General features: G+C 44.4%; 1 protein-coding gene across 2 annotated transcripts in view; it reads right to left on the minus strand.

Annotated features, from left to right (window-relative positions):
• LOC119966149 (dynein heavy chain 11, axonemal-like) overlaps nucleotides 1–21,711 on the minus strand; it is a 622,669-nt gene that overhangs the window by 90,339 nt on the left and 510,619 nt on the right. For both annotated transcript variants that reach the window (XM_038797431.1, XM_038797432.1), the window contains 5 exons: nucleotides 19,566–19,770; nucleotides 18,218–18,382; nucleotides 9,306–9,446; nucleotides 2,602–2,772; nucleotides 16–138 (listed from right to left, as the gene is read on the minus strand). In XM_038797431.1, coding sequence (XP_038653359.1) covers nucleotides 16–138; nucleotides 2,602–2,772; nucleotides 9,306–9,446; nucleotides 18,218–18,382; nucleotides 19,566–19,770 — 805 coding nt within the window. The remainder of the gene's footprint in view (nucleotides 1–15; nucleotides 139–2,601; nucleotides 2,773–9,305; nucleotides 9,447–18,217; nucleotides 18,383–19,565; nucleotides 19,771–21,711) is intronic.

Below are 21,711 nucleotides of genomic sequence, written 5' to 3' on the forward strand. Positions count from 1 at the left end.
AAATGCGAAAATTACCTTGATGGCACTCCAAGATTGTGTAGAGAGAAAATCAACAGGGCTCTTGTATGTTTGTTCAACATTAAATCTCAGGAAAAAGTCCAGCTCCTCCAGATCTATTTCATTGTTCATCAACAGGATCTGGAAAATAAATCAATTTTAAATGCCGTGTTTGGGGTCTTTCCAATCTTCTTACATATGTTAGATTAACTCTCATGGGTAGATTTTAGCTCCTTATTGACATTTCACTGGATCTGATATCTCAATATTCTATATTACGTGATCGTAATATGTCGTCACTCTTTGCTTTACTTTCAGAATGGTCGTGGTTAGATTTCAATGAAACTACCAATCTTCAATTCAAAGCAAAATAGATTTAGTGAATAACGAATTAAATAACTAATGAGTTTGTTCATTCTTACAGAACTATAACTGATGATAAAACAAATCAGAAGAAGTATTAATTATATTTAACTACACGTGCTAACTATGCTATATCTCTCTAATACTCTGCTGTCTAGTCACTACTGGTTTGAAGAGACCCAAGATCCTTTGAGTTCAGTTTATATACCTGAATCTAGTGTTGCCATCTAGTGGTTGTCTAATACTATGATACAGTTGTTAACCCTTTACATACCAGCAGACTTACAGGTCACTACAGATATGTTTCTGACAGCAAGTCCAAGATAACAGAAAACCTGTTAGTAACTGAATTTATCCTCAAGCTCCACAGAAAATTGGCAAAGTCAGACTAAAAGCTGACTTAATGAAAGACTTTAACTGGCAAATAAAATTGAGATGAATAAGTAATAACAGTAAAAAATATTTAATTTTACCAAAATATTAACTCACTATCTGGACTCTTTGCTGTTCAAACTGATCACTTTCTTTTATTTGAACATTGCAGGCTACCTATGCAATCCCTATTGCCAGGGATCCTTGGATTTTAACAACTATTAAGTAAATTCAAAAGCAGCTGTCAGCCGTGCACAGATATGAACAAAATAAACAGTTATTTGTCTTTGAACTGTATGTCTTCGTTCCTTACTCAAATTATCTCCTCAGAGATTAGTCTGATTAGCTGTGTTGGTAATATTGTATTTAGATATATTGTGGACATGACTTCTGAACACAGTTTCTTTTTAATTTGGGAATAACTTTGAGCAATAGTGCAAAATGCATGATAACCAACCCACAGTTCATGATCTTTATTTCTACTGATGTAATTTGCAGATTTGCTATCACTTATTTTACACTATTGCATATAGTCAAAATTATCCCCTCATGTATTATTAAAATTTGAGAAAATATTTCATTTTGGTCCTTGGCATGACAAACATTTATTATTGTATTTCATACACTAATCCACGATATCCTGGAATAACATCCAAAACTTGCTATTGGATCCTTCTTCAGAGAAGTTCCAATATAAAGAATCAGGTATAAAAGGAGAGTGTTTTGATGCAAGTAAGGGCAGAAATTCTGCAGGTAAATATTTATTATTGAGTAAAACAGGAGTTAAAAAACAAATATAAAAGGAAGAGTAAAAGAATAAAATTAATCTTAGGTGCAATTGTAACGGGAATATTCGAGCAAATTTCACTTTAATAATTTGGCATTGAAATTGTAGATTGTACAAGGTCACCTCTCTTTACTGGGTCAGGTGGCAGTCTCATCAGTGTCCTGATGAAGTTACAGTGGTTGACTGGGAGAATCCTCACAGAATTTCACAGCCCTTGTTTAAATCGTGGTCACAACAAATTGTGAGTAACATTGATTGGGAACATTTTGGACATGAATTTTCCATGAACCCCAAGTGGAAATTGCACAACGTCTTCCTGTTTCTCTACTGTCCTTTCAAAAATAATTTACACTGGAACATTTCAAAAAGAACAAAAATAATAATCGCAGTACTCAATTGTAAAATAGAAAATGTTTAGTGCATTTCTGTTTGTGATACTCTGCAAAGTCTCCACAGCACTTAGGCCGAACTTGTTTCACTATCATCGAGGTATTCAGAACGGCGATAAAACCATATGATCACCATTCAACACACAACAGTAATCAAAAATGGAATTATTTTTGCAAATGACTTGTCAAGATTAAATATTTAGGATAATATCTCATAATGTAATTGCAAAGAAGTTCCAATTTCTACAGATCCCAAATAGTTTTCATCGTAGTCCAACATGTTTGTAAACCTAGCTTTCAATTCACAATTTTCTGCTAATGTGTTATAATGGAAAACATATTTTTCCTGTAGTAAAAAAAAATTGCTTGTTGGCAAAATATATTAAAGGACCAGTGACATCCAGGATTTCCTAGTTACAAACAAGAAAGTTACTGACTGAATATAGGGTAATCTCATTAACAACATCATTAGGAGCAAATGGTGGCATAATTAACAGCCTGTGTTAGATATTCCTATAAATGTGTTATTAATAAAGGCACAAAGGTTTTGATAATCTATCCTGCCATTGGAAAGTGGATTGCAACACCTTACTGGTCATTGATTATGCTGGAAATGCAGTGAAACAGGCAACAGGACAGTTGGAATGACTGTAATACCAGAGTCAATCCGCATTGAAAAATACCATTACACACCTGGAAAGTTGTGTGAGAAATGAATGCAATCTTGTCCCTTTCGAAGAGGCCTCTGCTAGTATAAAGAAATACAGAGTATGTGATGCAGTCTGTAAGGTTTCCTACTCGCTCCTTCAGATCCTCGGATTTTTCTGTCCTTTCAATAGCTTTACGAAATACAATGTTAAAGGCCTAAAGGAAATTAAAGGAAAATTCAGTTATTCAACCGGAATTATTGTGATTGCCAATCTATATGGCATCTTGAGGTGTAGGGAGTATAGTTTTGGCATGTCTTTTTCTCTGTTTTTCTCTTCCTTCCTGTGAAACAGCACATGGCCAATACTCCATTCTTCTTCATGGCACAGCACTGTTAAACTGTGGTTCAGGGGTGGATCTACTATGAAACTAATGAAACTTAAACTTCAGGGCACCTAATCCCGGAGGGGCCCCAGAAGCGACTTTAGTCCACATTGCTTAAAAATTTTGGGTCTACTGTATGAGAAGGGGTTTAAAAAAAATAATAATATTAATAATATAGTGTAATTCAATACAAAATAATAGTTAAAATAAAAATTAAAAGGTTATTAAAGTATCATGTAGGCTAGCCGTAAACGAAGAAACGTTCAAATGAAGGATGTTTCATTCTAAATATATTTAATATAAACTAATTATAAATAATTTAAAATACTATTAACATTTATGACAGAAATACAAACAGTAGATGACGTGTCGTAACAAAAAAGGGGAGCCGTTGAAAAGGCAATCACAATGTTATCGTGAATTTTCAACGTGATAGCACTCGTGATAACGATCTAGACAATAATTTTTTTCAATAAAGTGTTCATAAGGATACAATATTTTACTTACCCCTACTCAAAAATAAATGTTATATTTAGAAAAGTAAGGTAAGTAATAAAGGTGAAATAGTCGAAGCCTATTGTTTTCTATGAAGAGGTGAACGGAAGGTAGGCTACGACTGGATAGCCTAGGCTAATACTATATTACAAGTATTTATGAAAAAGTAATAAAAGGCTGAATTTGTGTTAAATTACAGGTGTTTATTATGAAAAGTGTTCAAATAATGGTCAAATTGTGTTACATTACCTTAGCCTATGAGTTTTGGTGGCCTAGTCTTGCTTAGTCTAGCTTAGCGTAGGCTAGCTTGAACATAGCCTAGTTTAGCCTAATTAGCTTATTATAAATCTTTAAAAATGGCGATTTACTTTCTGAGAAAACCCTGTGAGAGATTCTTTACATTTTTACCGATAGAAAAACATTCATCCACGACCTTGTTCAACAAAATACAACAAGTCCTGGGTGAATATAAACTTTCACTTGAAAATATCCGTGATCAGTCCTACGATAATGTATCTAACATGAAGGGCTCGGAGAAAAGGCTGCAAGCACTCTTTAAAAACATTAACAGGTACGCAGACTATGTACCATGTGCAGCCCATTCACTTAACCTTGTTGGAGAAAAGGCAGTGTCTACTGTACCTGAAGGAGCTGTATGTTTTATTTTCTGGATTTCCACGAAGATGGGGGATTTTAAACACACAGGGCAATCTACATTTTTCTCTAAAGAGCTTAAGTGTAACTAGATGGCCTGCACACTATGAAGCAGTCTGGGCAATTAAAAATGGATATATGGGTATTTTACAAACTCTCAAACATATTTTTGAAGACTCAGAAGAGAAGCCTGAATGTAAACGAGATGCAAAGAATTTATACCACAAGTTGGTAAAGCTGGAATATGCTATTTTAACAGTCGTTTGGGAAGAAGTGCTGGAGCGTTTCAACAAACAAGTAAGAAACTCCAAACCCCTGGTTTTGATGTATTTGAAGGTTATCTTCTGCTATCATCTTTACTTTCGTTTGTTAAAGAATTCAGAGAAAATTCAGCCGATAGGATTGCACACTATGAATCAGAAGCAAAAGGTTTGTGTGAAGATATCACCTCAAGTTATTCTCATGCTTCCAAACGCATTGTTACAAGAAAATTTTCAGATGGAACAAGTGGTATTGCTTCTGTGAGAGGAGCTGACAAATTTAGGATAGAAGTTCTATATCAACTCTATAACTGCTTGATAATCCAGTTACGCAAGAGGATTGACCCAAATGAGCAGATTGCAAAAAGGTTCAAGTTCCTCTCAGAATTGGTGAACAATTTTGAAATTGATGAGGACAATATTAAACTTATAATATCGTATTACAAAGATGATATTGACCACAAATTAGTAAACAAGTATTATCAGTTCAAAGAATATTTGCACCTTAGGAAATCCCAGAACACAGAAGAAAACACGCCATCTAAAATGCAATGCGCAGAAGTTCTTCAGCTTATTTGTGAGCAACACCTAATTGAAGTGTTCCCCAATATTACTACTGCACTTAAGCTGTACTTGACAATGCCTATCACGAGCTGTGAAGCAGAAAGGAATTTTTCAAAGCTATGCTTTATAAAGAACAAATTTTGGTCGACCATGACTGAAGAGCGTTTAAATTCTTTATGCATATTGTCTCTAGAAAACGACATTGCAAGGAAGCTCTCATATGACAAAACTGTACGTGAATATGTTGATAGAAAAAACAGAAAAAAAGAGTATTTTGTAAAATGTGCTTCATGCAGTATGTATTCTCATAAAAGATTATATTGACTGTGGTCTTTTCTATGTTTTATTTCATCATTCTATGATGCATCATGCATATATATAACATTTCCCTAATTTTCACCCCCCATAACTCGAAAACTATAAGGCATAGGAAATTTTTATTCACACCCGTGACTTTGACATGTGAGATAATCCAGGACAGCAATTTTAATCAAAATCTGAGATGTAGTGGTTAAATTTTTAAAAAATTTGTGGTGATCTGTCGTGGAACAACCCCATTGAAGAAGATAACAGTGGTTACCCAGACCTCGTTGCTGGTGGCGAAGGGGCCCCCATAACAGTTCAGGGCCCCAAAAATGTAGGTCCACCACTGCTGCAGTTACTAATTTTGTAATCACTTTTGTACATGATTTCGCAATTCTCAACAGAATATGGAATCAATCCATTAACTTTTCAATCTTTGTTCCTGTCATACCTCTCCTTTGTCTCCAGATAAGGCAAAAAGATGAGCTTCTGAAGAACCATTTTACAAATGCATGTTCCCTCATGGAAAGTGCAATATAGACAAATTGTAAGTAGGTTTGCTCTAATCTTCTGCCCATTTAAATTAATGGAAGAAATGATTTCCAGGTATATGCTTTTGATGGGCGAGATCCATATTCATAAAGTAAATCCTTTGCTGCCTGCTGTTATAATTATTTGAAAAATGGATCTGCCTCCAAATTTAAAAGTCATTTGCCTACATTCAAAATGGTGACCAATATTGTTCAACAGGAGAAAAGTCTGCTTCAAATGAGACATAAACCTGATATAGAATCATAGAATCAGCACAGTGCAGAAGGAGGCCATTCGGCTCATCGGGTCTGCACCGACCCACTGAAAGAGCATCCGACCTAGGCCCACATCCCCACGCCAATCCTAATCCCAATCCCGTAACCCCATCTAACCTTTTGGACACTAAGGGGAATGGCCAATCCACCTAATGTATTTTAATTTAATATTGCTGGTAGTGATTCTGCTGCCAATTAAATCAGTTTTGGAATAGAGAATCCCAAATGATTTCTAATGTTGATAAAGTATGTTGAAATTAAAAATATACCATTTACTGCCCCATCCCATTTTGTAAAAATAAAATCCAATTTCCCGTGCTTCACACTAGTGTCCTACCTTTTCACTGGTTATCTGAAGTTGCCCAAGCCTCCTTTAAGATAATGCATTCTCTAGCTTCCCATTAGCTCTGTTGGAAGTGATTAACGTAAGCAGAATATCTGGAATAGGGACAGGAGGAGGCTATTCGGTCCGTTCAGCCTGCTTGGCCATTCATTATGATCATGGCTGATCATAGAACTTAATAGCCCCACCCCATCTCCCCCCATATCCTTTGTTCCCTTTTCAACAAGAGCTATATATATATATATATATATATCTAAAGCATTCTTGAAAACACACAGTGCTTTGGCTGCATCGTCCAATTAGGCACAGCCTTCCAGACTTAGCACTGAGTTCAACAACTTCTCTGTGAACTCTCTCCTCCACATTCACCCCATTTTTTATTTCCATCCATTAATTTTAATTTCTTCCAATGATCTGTTTTTCCCTCACCATTGTTCCCCATTCCTCCACTTGGGCCATCTGTTTCTAGTTGCCCTTTAACACGCTGCTCACCTATGTTCTCCAATGAACACATTCTAATCTCTTTATGTGCCGTTATCAGCACCCTTCTTAGCCTTAATAACCCCCATTTACATTCCTTTTGTCTTTGCTTTGTCAATCTTCACCTATCGCTGGCTCGCTATCCGGCCACATCGCTCCATGCCACCCCCAACAGTATAAATCTGACCCCATTGTAAGTCCTCGCTAGCTCTGACAAAGAGTCATCCAGACTTGAAACGTTCGCTCCCTTCTCTCTCCACAGATGCTGTCAGACCTGCTGTGATTGTCCAGTATTTTCTGTTCCAGATTCCAGCATCCGCAGTGAATTGCTTTTTATCAATGTTTTGGCCTCAACTGCTTTCTGTTGTGGAGAATTCCACAGGCTCACCAATCTCTGGGTGAAGAAATTTCTCCTCATCTCAATCTTAAATGGTCTACCCTATCTAGTCCTGTTAGAATTTTATAGGTTTCTATGAGATTCCCACCTCATTATTCTAAACTCCAGAGAATATAATCCTAACTGACTCTATCTCTCCTCATAAATCAGTCCTGCCATCCCAGCAGGCAGTCTGGTAAACCTTTGTGGACTTCCTCCATAACAAGAACATCCTTCGTCAGACAAGGAGATCAAAACTGCATTCAATATTCCAGGTGTGCCGCAGGATTCTCCCAACGGGAGTCTATGTGCCGACGCCGGAGTAAAAACCGGAGTGTTTTACTCCGGCGTCAGCACCCATTCCCAGACCCCTATTCTCCGCCCTCCGTGGGGCTAGCAGGGGCGTTGTGCGATTTACAGGGGCGGCACCTCGGAGTGGCGTCAGAGACGCGGCGCCTTGGGTCCCGTGCATGCGCAGTTGGACCGGTGACAACTAGCGCATGTGTGGTAACCTCGCGGTGCACTGCGACCCCTCACCAACATGGCTCCGGGGTTCTGGGGCCGGTCACGCAAGGAAGTAGGCCGGGGGGGAGGGGAAAGAGGCCGGCCCGCCGATCGGTGAGCCCTGATCATGGGCCAGGCCCCATCGGAGCCCCCCTCCCCCCCACAGGCCGCCCCCCCAGGCCTTCGTGGCGAGTACCCGCTGGCAGAGACCAGGTGTGGACGGCGCCGGTGGGACTAGGCCATTTACGCGCGGCCCATTCGGGCCAGAGAATCGCCGCTCGCTATTTGCGGCGATTCTCTGAGCGGCCTGGCGCGGTTCTGGTTTTGGGGGGGGGGGGGAATTGCGTGCGGGGGTCGGCGTGATTTGTGCAGTGCCCTTGCGACTCTCCCACCCAGCGAGGGTGGGGGGAATCCCGCCCGTGGTGTCACCAAGGCTCTCTAAATGGGAAGGCAGCAGCATAGTGGTATTGTCACTGGACTTATTGCTCTGGGGACCCGAGTTTGAATCCCGCTACAGCAGATTGTGAAATTTAAATTCAACAAAAGTCTAATGATGACCATAAAACTATTGCCGATTTTCATAAAAACCCATCTGGTTCACTAATGTCTTAACTGCCCCTCAAGGGCGATTAGGGATGGGCAATAAACGCTGGTCCAGCCTGTGACGCCCACGTCCCATGATTGAATCAAAAGAAAATAACTGCAGCAAGACATCCCTGCTCTTGTATGCAAATCCTCACAATGTAGGCTAATATACCATTTGCCTGCTGCATCTGCATACTTAATGGTATATGCAGGAAGGATGCTTCCCATGGCTAAGGGTCGGTGTGGGAGCAGGTAGGTGGTCTAGAACCAGGGGGCACAGTCTCAGAATAAGAGGTACCCCATTTAGAACTGAGATGAGGAGGAATTTCTTCACCCAGAGGTGATGAATCTCGAATTCTCTATTCCAGAGGGTTGTGGAGGCCAAGTCATTGAGTACATTCAAGACAGATTGATTCTAGATATTAAAGATATCAAGGGATATGGGATCATGCGAGAAAATGGCATTGAGGTAGATCAACCCTGATCTAATTGAATGGCACAGCAGGCTTGAGGGGCCGAATGGTCTATTTCTGTTCCTATTTCCTATCATCTACACAATCTCTCCTCATCCCAGGAATCAGAGTAGTGAATCTTCGTTGCACTACCCCCACTCAGGCAAGTATACTCTTCCTTTGGTAAGGAGAACACAACTGTGTACCGTACTCCAGTTGCAGTAAGACGTTTGCACTCCTTTACTCCAATCACTTGTAATCAATGCCAATACACCTGATGCCTTCCTAATTGTTTGCAGCTACATTACATCGTCCTTGCAGCTTACTCGCACATTTAACTTTGCAATGCGAGTAGGCTTGAATATAATACTCAATCTCTTCATCTAAGCCATTATTATATACATATAGCAGAAACTCAATAACTGATCCTTGCAGTACCCTACTTGTTGCATTCTGTCAAGCCCAAAGTGACCTGCATGCTACTTTCAGTCCTGTTTGCTTCTGTGGAAAATGACTCATTCAGTTTTGTGTGTAATTTAGTACCTTGAGTGAAAATTGGTAAATGGGATTCATTTTTCTGAGATCATTGATGATGAAATAAAGAAGTGAAGCTCTTGCTGCTGCTGGTCGATAACACTCGCGAGCTTCGTTGATCTTCAATTCGTTCTCCTTTCCTTCATTCACCTGTACGACAACAGATTCTCAGTGAATTACTCTACAAGGCTAATACAAGTGAATCCACATTTTTAATCACTCCTAATATCCAGGAAGCACTGAATTGTATATTGGCAAAGTTTCTTGAGGATTTTGAATTGAGTAGCGCTGAGGAACTTGGTAAATTAAGACTAACATAAGACCATAAGATATAGGAGCAGAACTAGGCCATTTGACCCATCGAGTCTGCTCTGCCATTTCATCATTTAAAAAAAAATGTTTTTATTAAGGCATTGTATACATATCAACCACAACCACAACAAAAAGGAAGCAAACAGGAATTTACATAGCAAATAATTAACCAATACTCCACCATCCACCCTTCCTGCCGCTACCCTCCACCTCCCCTACCTCCTTTTTTTTTTAAGCCTCAAACCCTCCCCTCCTCCCCCAAATCTCCTAATGTTGCTGGCCCTGAACAAAACCAGTGTGCTCCTCCAAAATCACCCCAGGCAGACAGGACTCTAAACACATTGTCAACATCTTAGCCAACAGCATAGTGTCAGCGCTCAACAATGAAATAGGTCGGTAAGACCACATTCCGGGGATCCTTGTCCTTCTTCAGGACCAAGGAAATCGATGCCTACGCCAACAGGATCAGCAACACCCTGTGGGACATGGAATCATTAAATACATAGAGCAGAAGTGGGACCAACTGACCTGAAAACGGTTTGTAAAATTCGATAGGGAATCCATCCGCACTCGGTGCTTTGCTCGTCTGCATTAACCAAACATAGTTTATGACCTCCTCTGGCCCTATCAATGCCTCCAACTCCTGCCTTCTCTCCAGTTCCACCTCCGGGAAGATCAACCCATCCAGATATTGTATCATTGATGACCTCTCCTCTGGTGGCACTGACTTTTACAGCTCTCAGTAGAAGGCCTCGAATGATTCATTAACCTTCTCTGGGGCGGAAACCAAACCGCCGCTCGAGTCTTTGATCTGCAATGTCTCCCATGAACAGCCTGCTGTCTCAGCTGGTGAGCTAACAGACGACTGGCCTTCTCCCGATATTCATAAAAGGTCTCCCTCAAGGATCGCAGCTGGTTCACTGCCTTGACAACAACTGGAATTCCGTCTGCAATTTCTTTCTGCTCACCAACAACTCCGGTGTCGGGGTAATCGAGTACTGGCGGTCCACCCCAAGAATGGAATCCATCAGTCGCTGCCTCTGCACTCTTTCAGAATTATCCCTATGCGCCTCGTAAGAGATGATCTCCCTCCTAATGACCACTTTCAGGGCTTCCCAGGGAGTTAGAAAGCAAGACCACTTCATTCCTGTTAAACTCAAAATACTCCCCAATGGTGGAGGATATACACGCACAAAATCTCTTATCTACGAGCCACGCCATGTCCAATCTCCACAGGGATCACTTGAGAGTTTCCCGGCTCCAACATCAGGTCCACCAAATGTGGAGCATGATCCAAGCTAACAATCGCTCGGGCACCCCGCAGCCGAGGGAGGAGACCTACCCACCAAAAAGAAGTAAATTGGGGAGTAGGCCCAATGAACGTGGGGAACAAAAACCTCCTTACCCTTTGGATACCTAAATTTCCATGGGCCTGCCCCCCCTCCATGTGTTCCATGAATGCCAATAATTAATTTGCTACCCCTGATGGACTCAGTGCCTTGGGATTCAGAACGCAATTGAGGTTCCCTCCCCATAGTTAGCTGATGTGGATCCAGACCTGGGATATAAGCCAGCACCATATTCATAGAATTTACAGTGCAGAAGGTGGCCATTCGGGCCATCAAGTCTGCACCGGCTCTTGGAAAGAGTATCCACCCAAGCCCACAACTCCACCCTATCCCCATAACCCAGTAACCCCACCCAACACTAAGGGCAATTTTGGACACTAAGGGCAATTTAGCATGGCTAATCCACCTAACCTGCACATCTTTGGACTGTGGGAGGAAACCGGAACACCTGGAGGAAACCCACGCATGCACTGGGAGAACATGCAGACTCCGCACAGACAGTGACCCAAGCCGGGAGTCGAACCTGGGACTCTGGAGCTGTGAAGCAATTTTGCTAACCACTATGCTACCGTGCTGATGAATGCCTTGTCTTCCTAGTTTGGTCCGTACATATTGACCAATAACACCGGTGTCCCCGCCAACGACCTACTGATGATTACGTACCTCCCACCTGGGCCTGGCAATATATTAACTGCAGTAAAAGCTACCCCCTTAACACATATATCATCAGCACAGTGGTTCCCCGCGCCCTACAATCAAAACCAGAATGATATATATGCGACACCTATCCCTTCCACAACCTTATTTGATCCTTAATTCTCAAATAGGTCTCCTGTGGAAAGACCGCATCAGCCTTCTAACCTCTCAGGTGCGCAAAAACCTGGGCGCTTTTTACTGGGCCGATTGACCCCCTTACATTCCAACTTATCAAACATACAGGGGGCCTCTGAATCCCTCCCCCGACCCAGGATCAGTTATATCCACCCTGTGAGGCAATCATTCAGCGGTGCCTCAGTCTGTGCCGCTCCGGGCTCACCCAAGATCCCAAGGTGACCGCCACACCCCCTATAAAGTTAACACAAGAACAAAGAAACCATCACTGTCAGCAGTCTTCCCCTCCCCCCTACCTCCCTCCCCCCCACTTCCCCCCCCCCTACTTCCCCTCCCCCCCACTTCCCATACCATTCCGAATACCGAAAAAACAACCAACCAAAGAACAAAAGTCCCCCTCCTCCCACTTCCCTGTCCCCAATCCCAACTCTCTCCCTTCTTAAACAGGGTGTTACATTAGCCACTTTCCAGTCCTCTGAGACCCTCCCTGACTCCAGTGATTCCTGAAAGATCACCACCAATGTCCCTACAATCCCCTCAGCTATCCCCTTCAGAACCCTGGGTGTAGTCCATCTACTCTGGGTGATTTATCCACCTTCAGACCTTTCAGGTTTTCTTTTTTTTAATATGTATTTTATTCCAAACTTATATCAAAGGTTACAAAACATAAACAATCCTGGAGCAAACTCCCCATCACCCAACTAGACAGTCTGTACTAATTTGTCCAATTTTTCATCTCCCCCCCCCCCCCACATGAACATTTCCTCAAACACGGCCATGAACATCCCCCACCTTGCCTCGAAGCCCTCAGATGAACCCCATAATTCGGATTTGATCTTTTCTAGTCGAAGAAAGTCATATAATTCCCCCAGTCAGGCTGCTGGCGGCGTTGCTGACCGCCATTTCAATAAAAATCTTTGCTGGGTAATCAGAGAGGTGAAGGCCACAACGTTGGCCTTCCTCCCCTCCATCAGCTATGGCTTCTCCGAAATCCCAAATATCGCCACCAAAGGGTCCAGCCCAAACATCTCCCCCACTATCCTTGTTAGCGCTGCAAACACTCCCGTACTTTTTGCAACCCCAGAACAGATGTGCGTGATTTTCAGGTTCTCTCACTCGCCTGCCACCCTCTCGAAGAAGCCACTCATTCTTGCCCAGGTCATATGTGCCCTATGTAGCACCTTGAACTGTATCAGGCTCATCCTTGCGCACAAGGAGGTCGCAGTGACCCTTTGTAGTGCCTCACTCCATTCTCCCCAGCTTATCTCCCCTCCCAGCACACCTTCCCACTTCTCCTTAATCTCCACCTCCCAGCTCTCCCAGCCACCCACATTTGTCCCGATCCTGCCCTCCCCTTCCACATTCGGAAGCAGCAATCACTCCAGCAGGGTGTACCTCGGTGACCTGGGGAACTCTTTGCAAACCTTCCGCGCGGAGTCCCCCACCTGCAGGTACCTAAACTCACTTCCTCTCCTTCAGTTCCTCTATACGGGTAAACCTCTTTTTCGGGTACAGATCCCTCACCTTAACCAGCCCCACTTCTCTCCACTTCCTATACTTACCATTTGTTCCCTCCAGGATCGAATGCATGGGTTTTCGCACAGCAGCAGCAACACTGACAACCCTTCTACCCTGAAATGCGTCCTCAGCTGGTTTCAGACCTTTACTGTGGACTGCACCACCGGGCTCTCCATTTATTTCCTTGGCATTAGCAATGCCGCCGTCACCATAGCCCTCAGGCTGGATCCCCTACAGGATTCTTCCTCCATCCTAACCCAATCGGCACCCTCTCCTTCCCAACATCGCCTCACCTTCCCCACGTTCGCTGCCCAGTAATAGTGCAGCAGGTTCGGCAACGCCAACCTTCCCTTCCATCTCTGTAACAGGATTCTCTTAGCCCTTGGCATCTTCCCTGCCCATCTAAAGTCTGATAATCGTATCCAGTTTCGAAAGAAGGTCTTCGATACAAAGATTGGGAGTGTCTAGAATATGAACAGGAACCTCGGCAGAATGTTCATCTTCACCACTTGGACCCTCCCTGCCAAAGTCAAATGCAACGTGTCACATCTCTTCAGATCCTCCCTAACCTCCTCCAACAGCTTTGTTAGATTCCATTTATGTAGTATCACCCATTCCCTCGCTACCTGAATCCCCAGGATCTAAACCTGTCTCTGGCCACCTTAAATGGTAGCTCCTCTAGGTTGGCCCGCTGACCCAGCTCATTCACTAGGAACACTTCACTTTTCCCTACATTTACCTTGAATCCTGAGAACATTCCAAACTTCCCCAACAGGCCCATGATCTTCTTCATGCTCTCCAGTGGGTCTGATACATGTAAAACTAGGTCATCGACATATAGCGACACCCGATGCTCCCTACTCCCCCTTGTAATCCCTCGCCACTCTGTCGACCCCCTAAGAGACATTGTCAGAGGCTCTATCGCTAGCCGCAAACAACAGCGGCGACAAAGGGCTCCCCTGCCTTGTTCGCCCGTTTTAGTTGAATTCTACATAATCCTTAATCACCCCTCTATCACAAAATCTTCTACCTGCCAACAACCCCGAATTGAGCCTCCATCCTGGCCTATGCTCCCGTCCGATCTAAGCCCAATCTCCAGCCAATGGGGCGCATGGTCTGAGATTACTATCCCCGTGTCCCCTACCCCCTTCCCCCACAACCAAAACCTCCCAGCTCACCACAAAACATTTGATTCTTTAAAAAAATAAATTTAGAGTACCCAATTCATTTTTTTTCCCAATTAAGGGGAGATTTAGCGTGCCCAATCTACCTACCCTGCACATCTTTGGGTTGTGGGGGTGAGACCCACGCTGACACGGGGAAAATGTGTAAACTCCACACGACAGTGATCTGGGGCCGGGATCGAACCTGGGGCTGGGTTCGAACCTGGGACCTCGGCACAGTGAGGCAGCAGGGCTAATCTACTGCGCCACCGTGCTGCCCCAAAACAGTTGATTCTTGAATACACCCTATAAACAAGTGAGAAAAAGGAGTACTCACTTCCCCCTGGGTTCTTAAAGCACCACGGGTCCACCATATCCATCTTTTCCAAGAACCCTCCCACCTCCTTTGCCATTCGTATCCTGCCCATTGAGCTGGGGTTCGATCAGTCTACCCTCAGCTCTGAGACGCAATTGAAATCCTTCCATGATCAACCGGTGTGTGGCCAAATCTACATAATCGCTGCCAGCAACCCCTTCATAAAATCTACATCATCCCAATTTGGTGCATATACATTCATCAGCACCACCGGCGTCCGCTCCAATATCCCTCTCACAATCACATATCTCCCACCCGGATCCCTCACTTCCTTCACGCTCACAAACACCGTTTACGTGCTCCTCAGAATGGCCACCACCGTGACTTTTAATAAAACCCCGAGTGAAATACCTGACCCAACCATTCCTTTTCTTAGCCTAACCTGGTCCTTCACTACGAGGTGTATCTCCTGCAGAAAGACCACCTCCGTCTTTAAACTCCTCAGGTGCGCAAAAACCCAAGATCTTTTCACCGGTCCATTGAACGCTCGCACGTTCCATGTTATCGGCCTTACCAGGGGCTTACGCCTCCATTCCCCTCTACCATCAGCCATCCTCCCTTTTTGGCTCAACCCCCGCTAATTTCACCCTGGACCTGGCACTTCCAAGGTGGCCCCCTTCTCCGCCCCGGACCACACTTCATCTCCAATCCCGCCACAACGTACCACCCCTCGCCTTGCCCCCCATGGCCACCTCGCTCGCGGCCTTATCTCTACCTCACATCCATTCACCAGCATTGCCAGCCAGCGTGGTAGTTCCTGCCCAAAGGTTCCTTCTACTGACCTCCCCTACCCCAATTCTTTGTACCATGAAGGCGGCTTATCGCGGACCTCCCCCTCCCCCACCCAAATAAAGACACATCTCAAACCACAGGTCACCTCCCCCAAAGACAAACATAAAGAAAAACACAGTCACAGGCAGCAAGTGGTTGGGAGAGGGGGGGTTGGGGGGGGGGGGGGGGGGGGGGGCGGGGAGAAGAGAGAAACAGCTGCCTCCTGACAAACATTTTACCCCTGCTATCCCTTTTGTCGACCAAACATAAAAAATAAAATCCCTCAACATCGGAGGAAAAGAATTTAAAAAACTCCCTCCAACCCCCACTCTACCCGAATATGTCATTATTCCAGAGTGCTGGCTCCTTCGTCTCCCAAAATTGCTCATTTCTCCCCCAGTTTATGCTCCTTGATAAAGCCATCGGCTGCTTCTGGGGTCTCAAAATAATAATCTTGGCCCTCACAAGTCACCCATAGTTTCGCTGGGTAGATCACCCCAAACCTGATCTGCCGTCGATATAACACGGCCTTGGCCTTGTTGAGCATGGCACGGCCGTTGTGCCAATTCAGCTCCAATGTCCTGGTATATTCGGACATTGTTCCCCTCCCATTCGCAGTTCCGCTCCTCCCTGGCCCACTGCAGGCTCACTTTCTTCACAAACCTTTGGAGCCTCACGATCACCGCCCGGTCACTCCACAGCTCTTGGCTTTTGCCTCAGAGACCTGTTTCCGCTCTGTCCACATGCGGGGCATTGTCTAGCACCCCCTCTGTCACCAGTCCTGTCGGCATCCTCGAGATGTACCTCGTGACACTGGCACCTTTCACTCCTTCAGGCAGGCCAACTATTCGCAGATTCTGCCTTCTCGACCTGTTTTACTGCTCCTTACCTTTGCTCTCAATGTCTTGCAAAGGTCTCCTAAGATCCCCACCTCCGCATCCAGTGCCACCGCTCTATCACTATGTTCAGAGATCACCCCTCGATTTCTTGGATATGCGACCCCCGAGCCTCCAGACACTTTTTTACCCTCTCCATTGAGCCCTTCAGGGGTGCCAGAGCCCCTTCGGTGGCCTTCGAGTGATCCTCCTGCATCTCCTTCCACTGCTGACAGAAATCTTCCCCTGATGAAGGCCATCAACTGTTCCATCTGGGGCTTTCCTCCTCCGCCATCTTTCCAATAACTGCTGTGCCACAGGTCTCTTACAACTCCTTGGCCAGGTCTTTCACTTTCTTATACCAGGCTTTGTAACCAGCAGACATACACTTCCAGGGGGAACGTCATTGAGCCCTTCAGGTACACTTTTCCGCCAAAGTTACACCCGATCTCGGGTAAAAAGAGCTCTTTTGTATGCCTTCAAGCAGGAGCTACCTTGGTTACAACCACTCACACCATGGCTGCCAACAGAAGTCCACCTATCACCTTCTCCAGCATCTTATCCTTAGCGATGGCCACTACACTCACTTCTGCCCCCTAACTCTCTTGAAGTTCTGGTATGCCACTGTTTTCCATCGTGAAGACTGATGCAAAGTACCCATTCAGTTCCTCTGCCGTTTCTTTTTTCCCCATTACTCCAACTCCAGCTTCATTTTCCAGTGATTCAATGTCCATTCTTGCCTCTCTTTTATTTATCGAAAAAAACTCTTGCAATCTTCTTTGATATTACTAGCTAGCTTACACTTATATATCATCATCTTATCACACCTTATTGCTTTTTTAGTTGTCCTCTGCTGGCTTTTAAAGGCGTCCCAATTCTCTGGCTTTAATGCTGTCCCTGACTTTCCTCATCAGCCAAGGTTGCCTTGTCCTCCCCTTAAGCATATTTTCTCCTTTTTGGGATGAATTTCTGTTGTGCATCACGAATAATCCCCAAAACCCCTGGCATTGCTGTTCCACTGTCTTCCCTGTTAGGTTCCTCCTCCAATCAACTCTGGCCAGCTCCTCCCTCATGTCTTTGTAGTTACCTTTATTCAATTGGAATACCGTTACATCTGATTCCAGCTTCTAGAAACCTTATGGATAGATACTATATGCCACTGGAATTCTCTCCTCAACTCCTTCTACTTTGCTAGCATACTCCTTAACATAAGACGTTTCCTCAAAGACTGGAAAGGCAATGCAATTGATGGGTCTGTTGCAAAAATACCAAATATTAAATGTTATATAGATGCCCAAGACCCCTTCATTAGATTTTGTAGCAGGAAGCTGTTTAGAAGCAGCACCAAATGCATTCTGAATGGTGCCAGCAACTGTTACTGTGATTCAAAGCAGTGAACCTCTCTGATACTCCCTTCAATGAATGGAAAATAAAACAGAATCTAAACTAGGCTGTGGATTCGCCACTGTGCATTTTGCTCTGAGGCCCAAGACAAATTTATAATCCAATCCTGCCTGAATCCACAAATTTGCCATGTCTCTTCCAAATGACTGCTGCTGTGGAATTGAAGATTTTCTGGCAATATTTATTGTAATGGGAATTCTGTGCCATTATAACAATAAGTTCTTTTCCACTCCTGCAGACAGCTGAATTTGACATATACGTTTTAGGTTTCGGAATACAATTTGTGCAAGGCAATACCGGTAATGAGACTACATTGTTTTACCTTCTGCTCAATTTCGGCTGCAGTCAGCTTGGTTGTCTCTAGCCTCTCCACCAGCTCCGTGTCACCAAGGAAGTTGCCCTCCGCAGCAGACAAACGGGTAAGCAGCTCATCCTCAAGTCGTTTTAGCTCGATCTTAAAATGATTCTGCTGCTTCGTCAACTCAGACTGTGCACAGAAAACAACATATTCAGTGCATTGGAATAGTTGAACTCCAGAATCAGCATAAGTACATGCTACTTTTTTTTTTAAATGGTTGCAAAATATGTTTTTTTCCTGTTTGGATCTAGCTGAATGTAAGTCTCAAGCGTAGCTTTTAACATTCAGCATTGGGTCAGTGGCACCCCCACCATTCAGAGATGAGCACTATCAATATAGGTAACAGAGAAAAAGAGGGTGTCTCAACTTGAAAGGGCCCAGGAGTCTTCTCCAAATTTATAACATTTCTTCAGTAAAACTTGTCTAAGGAAACCCTTCCTCTGTGGTCATTTAAAAAATGCAAATGCATTGGGGAGGGGGAAGTTAAATAGCCAACTGAAGCACTGACCCCCCCCCCCCCCTCCCCTCACCCCTCTACCCTCCCTTTCCTTGCTCTGGTGCCAGGAGGCGATCTCCATCCCTCCAGCTGTGTTGCAGCCACCGGGAAGTTCAGGGCATCATCTGTCAACTGGAAAATTCAAATTGACAACCAGAGAGGCTCCTGAATAGGCCCATTAATATGTGTAATTGGCTACCGACCACTTGCATGAGGTTTGCTTTTTCCCACCCGAACTAGCATGATCCGAAATGACCCGGAAGCAGGAACATGCCAGCAGGAGTCAGCATGGTAGCACAGTGTTTAGCACTGTTGCTTCACAGTGCCAGGGTCCTGTGTTTGATTCCCGGCTTGGGTCACTATCTGTGTGGAGTCTGCATGTTCTCCCCATGTCTGCGTGGGTTTCCTCCGGGTGCTCTTGTTTCCTCCCATGAGTCCTGAAAGACATGCCGTTAGGTGAATTGAACATTCTGAATTCTCTCTCTGTGTACCCGACCAGGCACCGGAGTGTGGCGACTAGGGGCTTTTCACAGTAACTTCATTGCAGTGTTAATGTAAGCCTACTTGTGACAATAATAAAGATTATTATTATTACAAGGTGGGCACGGCTGGCTGACGTTGAGAAACTGTGGGCCTGTCCAGCTCTGGTCTCATCAGCTCTGGAGATTGAAATTCTTCCCAAAATGTAAAGTTAACAGAATCATACCTTATTAAAAATGGAAAAGGAGCCTGAAATTCTTTTGCAATTGCACCTAACGGGGTTAACAGTTGTTTCTGTTCGAACTCCCATAAATGTTCACCTCACAAGTAAAGTACCTTCAGGTGTTCCAGGTCAGGCCTCTCAGTGCTGACCACTTCAGCCAACAGCTGATCTTCAAGCCCATCCCTCGTGACAGTAAAATTAATGAGTGTAGTCTGAGCCTGCATCTCCGGTTTGTAGTGAGGGTTGGCCAACTTTGTGTGAAGAATGAGTCGGAAACTGCTGTTAAATTCACACTCTTTGTCACCAATCTTTATGTATCTGAGAAATAAATCAATAGTTTGTTAGACGGACAAATATAACCCATTTGATGTGGCATAACTTACAAGGCTATGAAACAGGAGCTGGAAAGTTTTATTAGGTTGGATGGCTTCGTATCAGTTGGCATGGACATGATTGGGTGAATGGCTGCCCTCCATACTATACATTTCTATGCAGCCATTGTATCGCAGTGCAAATCGGAATAATAATGCACAACTGAATTCTTAGAATTTATAATTCATCTGATCTTGCCACAGCTAACTCTTCCAACTCTTCATCCTGTCCTTCCCTTTAAATTCTTCAATATCAATTGGTTTTTGAATGACGTTATCGTCGATGTGACAATACCATGTTCAGCAGAAATATGGAGTTAGATTCTCCGCCGGTGGGGTGCTCCATTTTGCCAGCAACCTGGGGGTCTCCCAACAGCGTGGGGCTGCCCCACAACGGGAAACCCCATTGATCAGCCAGTGTAACGGAGCATCCTACCGGCGGGGTGAAACAGAAATGTGGCGCAGCGGGGCAGAGAATCCAGCCCATGATTCTAACTTCTCCATCAATCTTGTAGTGACAATCTGGAGTCTGTGCTTCTTTATTATTAAGTCACCAGTCGGCTCCTCATTATTTACCATCTCAGAACTTTTTATAATTCGATTCCCCCAATTTGTCACCACCCTAATGAAGAGAGCCCTCAACATTGACTCTTTTTCACAACTTTAACTTGTCAGTGTTATGACTGGTCAATGCATTAAATACGTCACATGATCAAATGTCAAGGTTGTTTCTTGTAACTTAAATGAACAATTCTGCATTACTGCTCCCTTGTTTGACTCTAGGCAGGATTTGACATAATTCACTTCACAGAAATATTTTTTCAGGACAGGTTTTTCTCTTACCACTGCTTCAAAATTGAGTGGGTTTAGTCACTAACTACAAATTGGCCCTGATAGGACACATTCAACTGCATCACTTCTCAAAACAGAATTAATGCACTATTGATAGAACATTACTAAAGCAAATTAAAATCTCTGCTGATGGATTGGCCTACAGAGTACTGTAAGACATGAAAGGAATAATTTGTATTCATTACTTCACACTCTACAACATTCCAATTATTAATGAAGTTCAATTTGTAGACTGCAAAATCCATCACCAACCTCTCTGTAGCTATTACGAATCAGAGAACAAGTAAGACGCAGCAATGGCAAAAACAGGGATATAAAAAAAACATTTAAGATGAGGTCATAAAAAACTTAAAACATTGACAAACTACAATAACATTATAGCCCAACTTTCTTCACGGCTGCTCACTCTGCACACGGCAGAAACCCATGGGCGGGATTCTCCATTTCAGAAACTAAGGGCTGGATTCTCTGATTTTGAGGCTATGTCTGGAGCATGTGTCTAGTCTTACGATGAAAAAGTCGGCGGCGCCCCTGCACCAATGCTCCACCTGGTGGGGCGCTAGCAGCCGTGCCACTTAAAACCCCCAGCATTCCCAACAGAAACGGGCGGCGAATTGCCGGGTCGGTGGCCGCGCGCGTCGTACAACGTGGCGCCACGCATGGACCGGGCCTGCCAGATAGTGCCCCCCCCTGTAATCCACCTCGCTACCCTCGGACCACCCCACCACCAGCCCCCACCGAAGCCCGCCCGGTCAGTGGAACAGCACCCCCCCCCCCCCCCCCCCCCCCCCCCCACCCCACTGTGGCGCCGCTGGACACAGTCCGTAGTCGCCACGCGAGGTCGACGAAACCTCAGACCACAAGTAATCTACACCCATCGGGAAGTCGGCCCATTGGGGGCGGAGCATCGGGGGAGAGCCTTCAGGTGACATCATGAGGCTGTCCCAATGGCGTGCGATGTACTCAACGATGATGCCGTTTTGGAGGGGAGCAGAGCATCTGAAAACTAGGTGCCGCCCCCAACTTTGGCGTGCAA

The sequence above is a fragment of the Scyliorhinus canicula genome, chromosome 5, assembly GCF_902713615.1.
Source record: "Scyliorhinus canicula chromosome 5, sScyCan1.1, whole genome shotgun sequence".
Lineage (NCBI taxonomy): Eukaryota > Metazoa > Chordata > Chondrichthyes > Carcharhiniformes > Scyliorhinidae > Scyliorhinus > Scyliorhinus canicula.